Source organism: Elaeis guineensis, chromosome 16 (genome assembly GCF_000442705.2).
Source record: "Elaeis guineensis isolate ETL-2024a chromosome 16, EG11, whole genome shotgun sequence".
In the NCBI taxonomy this organism is placed as follows: Eukaryota; Viridiplantae; Streptophyta; class Magnoliopsida; order Arecales; family Arecaceae; genus Elaeis; species Elaeis guineensis.
This window is the reverse complement of record NC_026008.2, coordinates 42708444-42721507: the sequence shown is the minus strand read 5'-3', so window position 1 is coordinate 42721507 and position 13064 is coordinate 42708444. Positions and strand designations below refer to the sequence as shown.

The 13064-nt window shown below is 38.1% G+C and overlaps 1 protein-coding gene across 2 annotated transcripts; it reads left to right on the top strand.

The window, feature by feature from the left end:
* The first annotated feature begins 2396 nt into the window (after nt 1–2396).
* Nucleotides 2397–11849, top strand: LOC105059008 (choline transporter protein 1). 2 transcript variants are annotated; one of them, XM_010942128.4, is made up of 10 exons: nt 2397–2720; nt 4341–4699; nt 5265–5410; nt 5843–6026; nt 7262–7335; nt 7412–7525; nt 7838–8194; nt 9041–9298; nt 10072–10299; nt 11368–11849. In XM_010942128.4, the coding sequence occupies exons 1-10, from the start codon at nt 2512–2514 to the stop codon at nt 11557–11559; spliced, it is 2121 nt and encodes a 706-aa protein (XP_010940430.1). In that variant the 5' UTR covers nt 2397–2511; the 3' UTR covers nt 11560–11849. The 2 variants fall into 2 exon arrangements, with proteins under 2 accessions (XP_010940430.1, XP_010940429.1); XM_010942127.4 differs by having other exon boundaries at nt 2399–2720; nt 9038–9298.
* The last annotated feature ends 1215 nt before the right edge of the window (nt 11850–13064 follow it).

Genomic DNA, 13064 nt, shown 5'->3' with positions numbered 1-13064 from the left:
AGCAGATCCAATCTGTACAAATGATAAGTGGGATCAAGTAGGCTAAGCAGACAGCAGAATATGCAAATGATCGATTCATTCATCAATTAGATATAAAATTTTGTGTAGCTGCTCTGTAGTTATGGTGAAAACCTAGCAGTGGACCTATTGAATTAATTAGGTTCTGCTGAATCCTGAAAAATATCAATCCACTTTTCAAGCACTCATGTGGAGCTAACTTAACTTTTCGAGCCAGATCATAATCAGTTCCTACCACGGTTCCAGCATGCCGAATGCCATCTTTTAAGCAAGATGGAAAGACAAAAAGTTAAGAACAGGAAGACAGGCAAACATTCTTCTCCAAGGGTCACTTTTTGTTCCTGCTAATGCAAACCACCACAATTCATTCATGGATGAGGTTGTCGTGTGGCTGCAACACAGTGCTAAGCTGGTGAATTGCATTCTGTGTCTGTTCATTGGTTAAGATCATCTAAATGTATCTCCTGAAATTCAAGAATTTAGCTGCCATATTTTTTCCTGGATTATAAGAACATTTTAACAATCCATGTCGATATAGGAATCGATGACTACAACTTGTGGACGGATGGTAGCATGCTGTACTCCATAGGGCACATGTGAGATTCTCTTGTTGATCATTGTCTTCCTGCTTACACCCGGTTTCTGCATATCAATTAATCGATATTGGTCAAGATATATATGGTCGATTTAAGATTTTTTTTCCTCTGCAAAATATACAAAATATCTTTTTCATTGAATTTTATTTATTTATTTATTTGAATAATTTATACTACCTCATCCTAAGGAGTGACTGATGGTGACAACTTGGGGTAGACATACATGGCAGTGGTTTGAGTGCTTCTTTATTATTGTTGTTGTTTGTTGTTGTTGTTGTTGTTTTGGTCAAAAGGAGAAAATAGGAAAGTCTTAAGAAGACTGCGAAGGGTAAAAGTAGGTGCAGAAGCTTTGGGTTTGGCTGACAAGGTAGGGATGGTTCCTTTGTGCTCAGATATTCCAACACTGATGTCATGGATAAACCCAACGGACATTAGTTTGAATGGAACATAGAAGTGGCAAAAACAGCAATGTGGGATTATTTTCCTACCCACTGTGTCACTGATAACAAATCCATGCTGAGCTTATATCAAGCAGTTGGCCATCCACTATTAACAACCTTTCGAGACCTTAAAACCAACTTTGGTGAGTTGATTCCACGTGCAGGATTCACATAGGTATAGTTGCTTCCGTATCATCATATTAACTATTTCTTTTAAGGTAAGATCTTATCCTCTCATATAATAAACATTAGGATCTCCTACTCAATCAAAGTATAAATGGAAACTCATCATTGTCTGCTATCTTTCCAGCTACTTAATCTTGGACTAAGGTTGGAAAGTTAGCTAATAACTAACTAATTTGCCCCCTAATAAAACAATAACGACCACCAACCACTGATAATAGCACATGAAAGTGATACATTTTGCTCTTTCCCTTGACTACTGAGTCACTCAGCTCACACATCAACATTTGGATGATAAAAATGACTTGGAATGTGCAACATGCAATTGGCTAGGGCCATAGGCATGGGTATCTTCAATGCAAGATAAGAGGTGGATTATAATGGATGATCAAATGCCTAGGGAGCATTGAACTTGGAATAAACCTAAATCTTGGCTTTCTGCTTATGAAAATTCATCAAACATTGGACAAGATGTTCTATGACCTCTAATATTTTATTTTATCAACTTAAAATAATTCTCTGAGTCTCCATATCATACGCATTGCATGAATAATGTCATCATGGACACCTCAATATCACCCAAGGATTCAATGATGTCAGTATCATTCAAAATGGGTACCCTCAAAAACTGTTATTTGCCATTATAATTGAGAAGTTAGCCATTATTTACCTACCCAAGTGCCAGTTTTTTCCCCAGTTGTGAAGTGGCTATTATAAGATGACAGAGAGAAGTTGCAAGACAGTAGTTAGAAGAAAGAACAGTGGAAAAGTCCAAGAACAACTGCCGTCCTTTGACGTACATTGCACGCTGCGAGTTTTCTCACCTCAATCATTATCCCGAGTCAAAAGGAGGACCAAACTCACTGAGTGCTGTCCCGAGTGAAGCAAGCCGACAAGGATTCTTGTAAGCGATCTAACGGAAGATTTAGAATGACTTGGTGCACATTTGCTTTCTAAAGCCGCTGCCCCAAGTTTGCCCAAGAATCGAACCAATGCTTTTTCTTATCCTATACCCTCCGCACAATTTCACTAACCAACCTCTCCATAACAGGACAAAAAATAATAGAAAAGGGAAAGTTAGAAGCGCGTTATTAAAAAGGCACATTTAGAAGCAAAGGCCTTTGCCTTTCCAAAATAAAATTAATCTTTAGGAACACCAGACGAAGTTGCTTTCCCCTCTCACCACCGATCTCCGCTTCTCACTCTCACTCTCGCTTTCAGCTCTCTTTCTCTTTCTATCTCTCTCGTGCTCTAGAGGAAGAGAAAGCGGGGAAATGGGGGGGCCGCTGGGGGCGATCATAGGGAGGTATCCGACGGCGGAGAGCGGCGGCGGAGGCGGAGGAAGCGACGGAGAGAGGGGACGCGGGATCGTAAGGAAGAACAGGAAGTGCAGGGATTTGGTGTTCCTCGTCATCTTCATCGCCTTCTGGGTGGCCATGATCGTCAACTCCAGCTTCGGATTCAACCAAGGAAACCCACTTCGGTACTAATGTCTTGCTTATCCCTCTCCCCTTTCATCTTTTAAGCCCAAACCCCACAAAAAGGAATAATTTTGAACCTCCATTTTGGTTCATCAAATATGGTCAAATTGCTGCTTTTGGATGCTCGGATGTTTCCCTTTTTGGGGAATGGAAACTTCTATACGACCAAGGTACTGCATTCTTTGGAAGAATTTTTCTTACTCGAGGAGAATATGGCCTAAGATGGGAAGAAAAGTGTTCTGTATCTCGCGTTTAACTTTTGTAACGAGCTAATGAGAGGGTGTTTGACTGAGGTTGTTGTTAGCTGGTTTGTCTGCACAATTATGTTAGAAAGATGGAAACATGTGAGTGTTTAGTACCGATCTTACTTGATTTATTAGGAATTCAAGTGGATTTTTACCTTTTCTGGTTCTGAGGTAATGTCATTTGTTTGGTTATATAACGAGTAAATCTGAGTGCCAAAACGATGTGAGCTTCTGGAATCATGACCTGGTGAGTCCAACCCTTTAATCTATTTCCACTGTTTGGAGTTCGAATTATGGCATGAGGCTACATACATATGGAACAATGCACAGTTTTCTATGAAGAGTATGTTTGGTTGGTGCCATAGCCTTCTTGGTTTATATTTGTCCTTGATTTGTGACTCCATTTTCATGCTAAAGGCTTGGATCATGGTTATAAAGGTTGAAAATTGCTGCTTCGTTTCCTCTGCTCAAGTTTTTGGCTTATTTTGACCATTGAGCACGGCAGAATCTTTTTTTTTTTTTCTTTCCACAAATTTCACTGCAGCACTCAAGAAAATCTGGTATTAATCAACAAGATTTATTTTTCATTGCTTATGCCCTGAAGATTCCCTTTAGTTCCTTTGTACCTTTCAAATGATCAAATTATGGGAAGAGAATTTTCCTTTCCTTCTCATTTATGAGACTACATCTTTTTCACTAATCAAGAAAGGTAAGTGTTGTGGTTCTAATAATATGGAGGGCACCAATAGTTCCATATTGGTTGTGAGTTAAGGGGAACTTGTGCTTATAAGGAGAGGATCATCTTTCCCACATGAGGCTTCTTTTGAAGGAGAAAACCGTGAGGTCCATGGATCAGAGTGGACAATATCTCACGTGTCGGATCGAGCCTTTGTCTACAACAATGACGCACCAAGTAGAGGTTTCTGGGGTTGAGGTATACCTTGGCTGATTGTGGGACTCCTTAGACTGTACACATTGGAGTCCTCTTTGACTGGGGAGTTCTATTGTGGTTCTTATAATGTGAAGGACACCAATAGTCCCACATTGATTATGAGTCAAGGGAGTCTTGTGCTTATAAGGAGGGGATCATCCTTGCCTATCGCAGTCAATGGGGACTTGCACTTATAAGGAGGGGATCATCCTTTCTACGTTAGACGTCTTTTGAAGGACAAAACCGTGAGGCCTATGGGCCAGAGCAGATAATCCTCGTGTCAGGCTGAGCCTTTGTCCACAACAGTAAGAATAAAATAAATTTCTGGTTTTATATGTATACATGATTTTTCTTAGTCTTGTACTTTGTTTGTAGATGGTAATCTTTCTGACAGTCGCTTTTTGTTGATGATTGGTTGATTGATCAAAGGCAAACATTTCATGCAGGCTCACATATGGACTGGACTACAAAGGAAATATTTGTGGCAACAAACATGCTAACCCAGATTTACGTGCACTGGAGGTTAGGTACTGGCTGAATCCCAACCAGGTCTACCAAAGTGGTTTGAAGAGTAGCCAGTTCACTCTGGCTGATGCCAAGAGTATTTGCTTGATGGAATGTCCCATTCCTTCGGAAGATGGCCTCAACTTCATTTGTGATTATCCAGAGGGTGGCATTCACCTCTCAGTGGATGACTGGATTGACAGGAACTATGATTATTTTGAGTTTCTCACGCCAGATATGAGGAATAGTTCTCTCCAACTCCAAGGTCCATGTTACCCTATAGTATTTCCAAGTGTAAATGGTAAGTGACCAAGTATGGTAGACATATAACCTGAAGCAGAACTAAAAAAATGATTCTTTGTTCTGAAAACTAAGATTTAGAAGGGACCTGACTAAAGAAATGCATTGATCAACTTGTTTCCTCTCAGAATTGCTGCCCATCGAATTTGCCGGTTCTTTTGGTTCCATGAACATGTGCTTTGTGGCAAAGAATCCTAGAAAAAAGATCTACCTTTTTGCAGTGGTATATGTCAAGTCAGGAACAGCACAGTTCATTCAAGACTATATGCAATATTATGCTTTCTAGAAAAATGATTTTGAAATATCTGCATGGTTTTCTTCCATTTTCTGGTGTTCAATGTCAAAAAAATTCTTTTTTTTTTGGAAAAGGAAATATCAGTTATCCTTGTTTGTCTTACATAATGTAAAATGAGTGAAAGGAAGGTCATCAAGTTTTCTTTCCATTTGTATGCACCAACTGAACATGCAGTAAATGCTACCTCTCATGCATCCATTTCAAATTCTGATCATCATCTCAGTTTTCTGTGGAATACTTGATTAATGTTCTGTTCATTGTATCTTTTCAGTTTACTGGAGCTGCCAATTCATAGCACGTGCATCCAACATTTCTTTGAAGCATTGGCTGCAGATGGGTGGTGCAGCCATTGAGGAGAACATGCTAATAGATAAGACGATTCACAGAGTGATCAATTCTCCATCTGCTGTCTTAAAGGTTTGCTACTTGTCTAGGAAATTATAACCAAAATATAAATTGTGTTCAAGTAGTACCTTTTTTTGTGTTTTTGCTCTCTCATCTGTCAATTTCAATAAATAACTTGGTTTAATGTCCTTGCTAAGTCAGTTTCAGTTGAAGTCAAGCAAGTCATTTGAGATAAACAGAAATAACTTTGTAGCCATTTTTTTTCTCTAAAAAGATTACTCATGGAGTGCTTTCAAAAGCTCATTCTAGAATCTAAGTCAAAGCTGATTCTTGCAAAGCACATGATAGACATTTCATGGTGTCTCACAAGCCTTCGTAAAGTGAACCTGAAATGACTTTTCTGGACATATATATTGAATGCTTATGTTCATTCACTTTGAAGTTTGAAACTTGTCATAAAAAAAAAAAAGACACTTCACTCATGCACTTTTGCATGATCTGCAGAGATACGTGGCAGATATTGGGAAGGCATGGCCTGTGTTGATTGTTTGTGGAGGAATCTTGCCATTATTTTTATCTGTGATCTGGCTATTAATGATTCGCCACTTTGTTGCTGGAATGACATGGATAACAGTGATTCTCTTCAATGCCCTTATAATATCTGTTACAATGTTTTACTACGCAAAAGGTCAGATATACTTGTCCCAAATTCTTTTTTCTTTTAATCCGTTTTTTCCCCTTTTTTAACAGAGCAAATGGGTACTTTACATCTGATATGTACCTAATATCTTTGGTGCAAATGCCAGTAATATTCTAATAAGTGACAATCAGGTCCTATAATTTACCTTGACAAATGATGAATATATCTGTTCATCCATTTGATGATGTTTGACAGTTTTCACAGTCTATGAGAAGGCATACAATATGTATTGTGTAATTCATGTAGCATACATGCAAGGCACGCATAATCATCAAACAATATATTCATTATTAACTACAGAATACCATGTCGGTAGAATAACTTGAAGAACAAAAATAAAGCTGTTTGAAAACTTGAGTCACTAAATAAAGTGTTTTGTAAAGTTTCTCTAGGCCCTAGGCATGTACATTGGGGGGTTTGACTTACACTAGGTTTCTCGCAAGCTGAGGAAATTGGCAGGGAAGAGCCTGGGAAATGTCATATGATCATCTAACCTAATCATATAATTTTGTCCGACTCGATGTTGTAAATCACACACCAAGTTGAAGAACGTCTCTCCCACAATTATTGCCTCCAGGGAATGCTTTTTATACAATCAATGAATCAAGCTTTTTTTCATTCCCTGATGCGGTGCAAAGTAAAGGTGTTTGTTAAATAAGTCGGTTGCCATCCCTCCTCTTTAACATAGACTTCGAGGATAAGTATGCTGATTACGCTCCAAGCACAAATGTTGAGATAAGAAGTCTTCATCATAAACTTTGAGAGACACAATGTAAAGTAGAATGAAAAATGTAAATTTTGCCTTTCCAAGTATCAACCATCATGAAACATCAATGAGTATAATAGTATCTAAAGTTGAATCTAGATTTATCATGTTTTCAAAGAGTTTGACAATATGACTTATTAATTGGCCTAACTATTCTGTTTGCTTAGCCCATTGGTGGTTCAGTTTGGTCTTGACCAGCGTTACTTTTATCGTGCATTTTCTGCTTGGTAGACCAGTAATTGTTATCAAGCTAAGGTACCTTATGAGCAAATGATCAATGAAGCAGCAATGCACTAGGCCATAGTGAAAATTTAACTGTTTTTTACTTATCACCCATGGTAAGGTCTTTTGGCATAATTTCATTTTGAATGATAGTTTCCTGATTGAGTATTTATTTTAAGAGATGCATTTTATATGACTTGGTAGTTGCTTCTTATCAACCATTTCATGTTTTTAGCTGGATGGATTGGACATGATGCCATATCGGTTGTCATTGGTGAGAGTGATCCATATGTCAACATAAGTGGGAGGGTAAGTTTTTATCGTTAAGCACAATTCCTAAGCAAAATCTTGCTTTCATTTGGCTTACCACCTGAATTTACTTCAGGAAATTAATCACATTCGTGCAGTAGCTGTTCTTATGACGATTGTAATGATTGTCGCATTCCTCTCTTCAATAGCCATCATCCGTCGTATTCTCATAGCAACATCTGTTCTGAAGGTAAGTGTGCATATAAACCAGGTGGTAAATAAGATATCACTCAACACAGGAGCACATATAGAGCCTTATTATGTTTTCTAAAATTGGCACAAATATATGTTGCTGAAAACATGGATGCACTCTGTGGGAATTCAGCTTTTTTTTTTTTTTTTTCCCAACTTTGTAAATCAAGAAATTGTGAAACATGGACACCTAGTTGGCTTGATAATTTTTGTAAAAGAACTGCATTATTTGTCAGGATGTTCTCCATATGTTTGTTGAAGAAGTTTAGTCCGGTTACATGACTTAATGGCGAACATAATCTGTATGCAGGTTGCTGCAAAGGTCATAGGCGAAGTTCAGGCTCTTATAATTTTCCCAATTTTGCCATATTTTATCCTTGCAATCTTCTATATGTTCTGGCTTTCTGCTGCACTCCATCTTTTCAGCTCTGGTCAGATACTCAAAAATGATTGTAATGCCAATTGCTGTTCATATGACCTGAAGTCCACCAGAGTGAATTGTGATAGTTGTTGTGGCTACAGCATCCATTACACCCCTCATATTGGTATCTCCATCCTTTTTCACCTATTTGGATGTTACTGGGCAACGCAGTTCATCATTGCATGCTCTTCAACTGTTATCGCTGGATCGGTTGCCTCTTACTACTGGGCTCGTAATGAAATTTCGGTAAGCAAATTATGTACCTGAAAGCTGTATGAATCTGACATCCCGCATAGATATATATATTATATATAGACCCATTGGTGTATCATGCGAAGTAGGAAAATTCTAGGCTTAAACTTGATGGGGTGTGTTTTGCCAAAACTGCCGCAGAACTTTGTTACGCTCACTGGAGGTTTCTCCAAACTGAAAGTGTTAAACAAGTCATTTTGATTTCTTCCATCAGTATTTGAGCATGTAGTTAACATGGCTTTGGTTTTTGAAACTTGATTATGTGAGTGCTTTCCTGATATATGATATTGAAATCAGTTCACGTATGAGCTTCTTAATGGTTGGTTAATTATTTTGACTTTGTTATATGGACACAGAATTTCAGGATGTATTTGATTTTCTTGAAATTGTAGGTGTTCTTAATTTGCAGCATGTAACTCAGTTCTAGGTGGGGAAGTCTTACATTCGTTAATAATATTTAATTATAAGGGTTGCTACACAATTTATATCCCTAAATCTACACCATATGTTGATGCTTGATTCTATCATTGTTCATCAAAACAAGTGGATGTGATGATGACATCTACCCTAATATCAAAACCATGCCTGTCTGGGTGGCCAAAATTCTTTCTAGAAGGTTTTTCCGCTTCCTATTTGTGCAGGACTTCTGATGTATCTTCAAAATATTATGATTCATTTTATTTCTTAGCATTGGAAATATGGTAAGGAAGAGAACATGAAAAAGAAATGTCTGGTGCATTCTGTAAATCTTAGAATCTTAACTTTCCTTTAGACTTTTAAGAGGAAATTCTCTTGTTTTCCTTTTTGACTGAATGGCTGGTATCATGTTGAATGCAGCAGGAGATTCCATTTCTCCCTGTATTTTCTTCTCTGAAGCGGCTTTTGCGTTACAGTCTTGGATCTGTGGCTCTTGGTTCACTGATTGTGTCCATTGTTGAGTGGGTTCGGTTTATACTAGAGTCACTTCGCCGCAGGTTAAAACTTGCTGACACTTCTCCTGAAAGCCTAATGGGAAAAATGACGTCCTCTTCTTCTCAGTGCTGCCTAGGGTGCATTGATTGGACCATCAAGTCTGCTAATCGGAATGCATACATCATGGTAAGTGTCTGATTAAACTTGTAATTTACAGCTGATGCATAGATACAAATTCACTCATATTCTTTCCAGAAGATCCGTCATCTTCTTTTCAAAAGAAAACCTGTTTGTAATAATAGAATAACTAGAAAACAGTATAATCCTGAATAGTAAACCTTCTGATGTTTGAAGCTTCTCAGTTAATTATGTTTATTGATACCTGTAACATGTTACCAATTTTTTTTGATGTGGAATATTGAGTATAATGAAGACAATCTATACCAGGTTTGCTGTTTTACTGAGTTCCCAAAATTATGTTTGTTTTGGCTTCCTTTGCATTACTGGGACTGTGTTGAAGAAAAATTTCACACTGCTCGATTTTGCTAAGAGTTCTATTTAAGCGAATTTTCAGTTGAAACATTCATTCAATTCATCAAGCTGTGGCCATAAGCTTTACTTGTGCCTCTAGAGTTGCAGAATTTTTGGTGGATAAGGTTGAAAAAGCTGGAACAAGGCAAGAAGATATTTTTGCAACATTCATCCATGTCATTTCAGATCACGTGCCATCCAGCATGCCCTTTTTCTTTTCAAAAATTGTTAACCTTACCCATCGAAAAAGAAAGGAAGAAGATCAAGGAAGATTAGATTGGTGGATTGTCAGAAGTTAATTTGCATATATACTGAAATTTATGTGATGACGATAATATTATACTCACATCAAGAAGAATAAATACGAGTTTATGCATTAGTGACTCCTTGCATGCACTGTGACTGACAATTTTGCTTGTTTCACACAGATTGCTATCACCGGCAAAGGGTTCTGCAAAGCATCTGCAATTGCTACAGGTCTAATTATGAATAATATATTGCGCATTGGAAAAGTAAATGTCATTGGAGATGTTATTCTTTTTCTTGGGAAGTTATGTGTCAGCCTCTTCTGTGCGCTATTTGCATTCCTCATGTTGGACACTCACAAATACAAATCTGCCCACAACAAGGTTTCATCTCCTTTGTTCCCTGTTCTGGTAATCTCTCAAATTCAGTTTATAGCAATTCGTCTTTCCTTCTCCATCTTTTGGTCTGAATCTAAAAAGTATTGCTGTTTCTTTTGAAATTTATATTTGTAGACAGTAAAAGTTGACTTTAGAATCTTCTGAGTGCAATAAGTTGATGCTCTAAAAGCTAGATTAAAATATTCACTTGTGTAAAAACTAATAGAGGTTTGCTGGGGATCTCTCTGTCTATGTGAACGTAGGATTATCATTTAAGGAATGGATTACTGGAGAGGGAATTGGGTGAAAATTTTGGGAAGCAAGTTCGACAATTGAAGTGCTAACATATGTGACAGATTGATTTCCATCTTTGACTAGATTGTCCTCTTGGAAAGCATGTTAATCTACTAGTACCTCATAATACATAAACGGACAAAAAGTAGGAATGCAAGATAAAAATAGTAGAGGGAGAAGGTAATCAAGCAAGCTTGTGGATCCAAGAAGCTATTTTTCAGGCATTGTTTGCTTGTCACTAAAAAAAAGTTTGGCAAGGATGAAAGTTTGTTTGTAGCCAAAAATAGATGAGGCAGATAGAAATTTTCAGAGATGGATAAAATTAAGGAAACTAGTTAGTTGTAATTAACACACTTTTCACATGGTGGATTCTGGATCAAATCCTTCAAAACATAGTATCGTAGAGAAGTTGAAATGAAAGAAATTAAAGTGGACAAGACTTCTAATGACAGCATTTTCGGTTCTTTTAGAATCTGACATGGAGATGCTGAACAATTTCCACTAGGAAGAACAAGTTTCCCTGGTAATTATCAGTGGCTTGGACAGTGTTAGGTTTGTCGTAGCTGAATCAAATTCATGCATCAAAGACAGGCTAATTAACAACACTTACACCCATTATCATGAGTTCTGTTATTCAGGAGCGGACTTCTGAATGATTCTTGTACCTTCTGCAACTACTTTTGTGGCCGAACATCGCATGGATTATATTCTGCTGATATTTATTACAATTCGCAATAAATATGCTCTCTCTTTTGATGTGCTTATCATACAGAAGACCTAAACAAAATGTCCATGCTGCTCTTGTAGGCGTGCTGGGGCCTTGGTTATGTAGTTGCAACCCTCTTCTTTGCAGTTGTGGAGATGTCGATCGACACCATCATCCTCTCCTTTTGCCAGGATGCAGAAGAGAATCAAGGGACCGCGCAATATGCACCTCCACTTCTCATGGAGACACTGGATGGCCCAAGCGAAATGCAGAGACTAACCCAGGGATCTTGAGCGCGTATGTTTTTCTGGTTTTGTTGCTCAAATCCGCCGTTTTAATAGTGAAAGCCTCATCCCCCTACCTGGTGTCTTCCACTAATTTTTCTGTTTTGCTAGTTGTTGTAGAAGTTCACCTTCCTATACTAAATTCCATGCTTGTTTATTAATTTCATGTGTTAAATTCAGTGATGCAGAAGCAAAGACGATTCCTCAACAATTTATTTACCTGTTGTGATTGTAATCGTTTTTTGCTCCTATATACGCTTTCTAGTTTACACAGATTATTATCTTAGGCTTGGCATAAAGTTCAGGGGTGTTATATGGGAGTGATGCACGTATGTATGGATGGACGGATGGAAGGATATGTATACTACGTATGTATGCATGTATCTAGGTGCATATGTGCATGCATAATTTGTATGTGTATTTGTTCTCGAAACTAATATATGCATGAATGCAGGTGTCATGTATGTTAAAACTAGTATTATTATTTGAATGGCATCAAACCCATAAAAGAAAGGGGGATAACAAAAAGGCAGAGCCCATTGAAGGAGAACTAATGGTTCCAACCAAATAAATAAATGAATGAATGAATCAACCGAGTGAATGTTTACATGAAAAGAAATCTTCCGAAATAAAATGCAGTTAAGGAAAGAAATCATCACTCGGCGAGCTTTAGAACCTGTTTCCAGCCCTTCTTGCATGCTTTCCCGCCACCTTCTTTGCCTTCTTCAAGAAACGCTCAAACTCCTTGGACTCTGCCTTTTGTCCCCCTCCTCGGCCCAATCGTTGTGAGAGATCTCGAGTAGTTTATTACTACTATATTTTATATGAGGATGACCTCCCCACCTGTCGAGTTGCATAATTTATGGTGTTGTTTTTTGTGGTGTTTTTGGACACCGTAACGCATGGTGGTGGAGTTGGATTAAATGGAAAAGTGTATCGATTTTTTTTATTTTGATAAGAACGGTAAATTTAAAATATTTTTGTATAAATACATTCAAATAAATCAAAAAATAAAATATTCTGAAATTAACCTTCAACTCAAAAGATGTTAAGATTTGATGCCTCCAGATTCGATCCACATTGAGTCCTCAGCGAGATTCGCGACGAAAAATGGAGTTCAACGAGATCAAGATCATCCCAAACGGAACTCGGATGGAGAAGATATATGCTTTTTGTGATAATCCGGCCCAATTGGGCCCAAAATCAGCTCACAAAGCCCACTAGAAAAAAAAAAACAAAAAACAGAGCAGGGAGGAAGACTCCCGATCGGAGTCTTCCTCTTTCCCATTTTCGATCAAAAATCGGAGTCCTAGGGCCATTAAAAGACCTTAGGACGAGCTCTATAAGAATCCCCCTCCTCCCCTCTAAGTGTAGAGCCATCATTCACCGACGATCGCCGGAGTTTTTCTCCGATTTTTTCGTTTGAAGCCGTGGCCCCTCGACCTGTGCTATCCGCGATTTCACGCCGGTGGGGGTCACCGGAGGTTGTGGTAAGGTCTCCCTCCTCTCCCTCT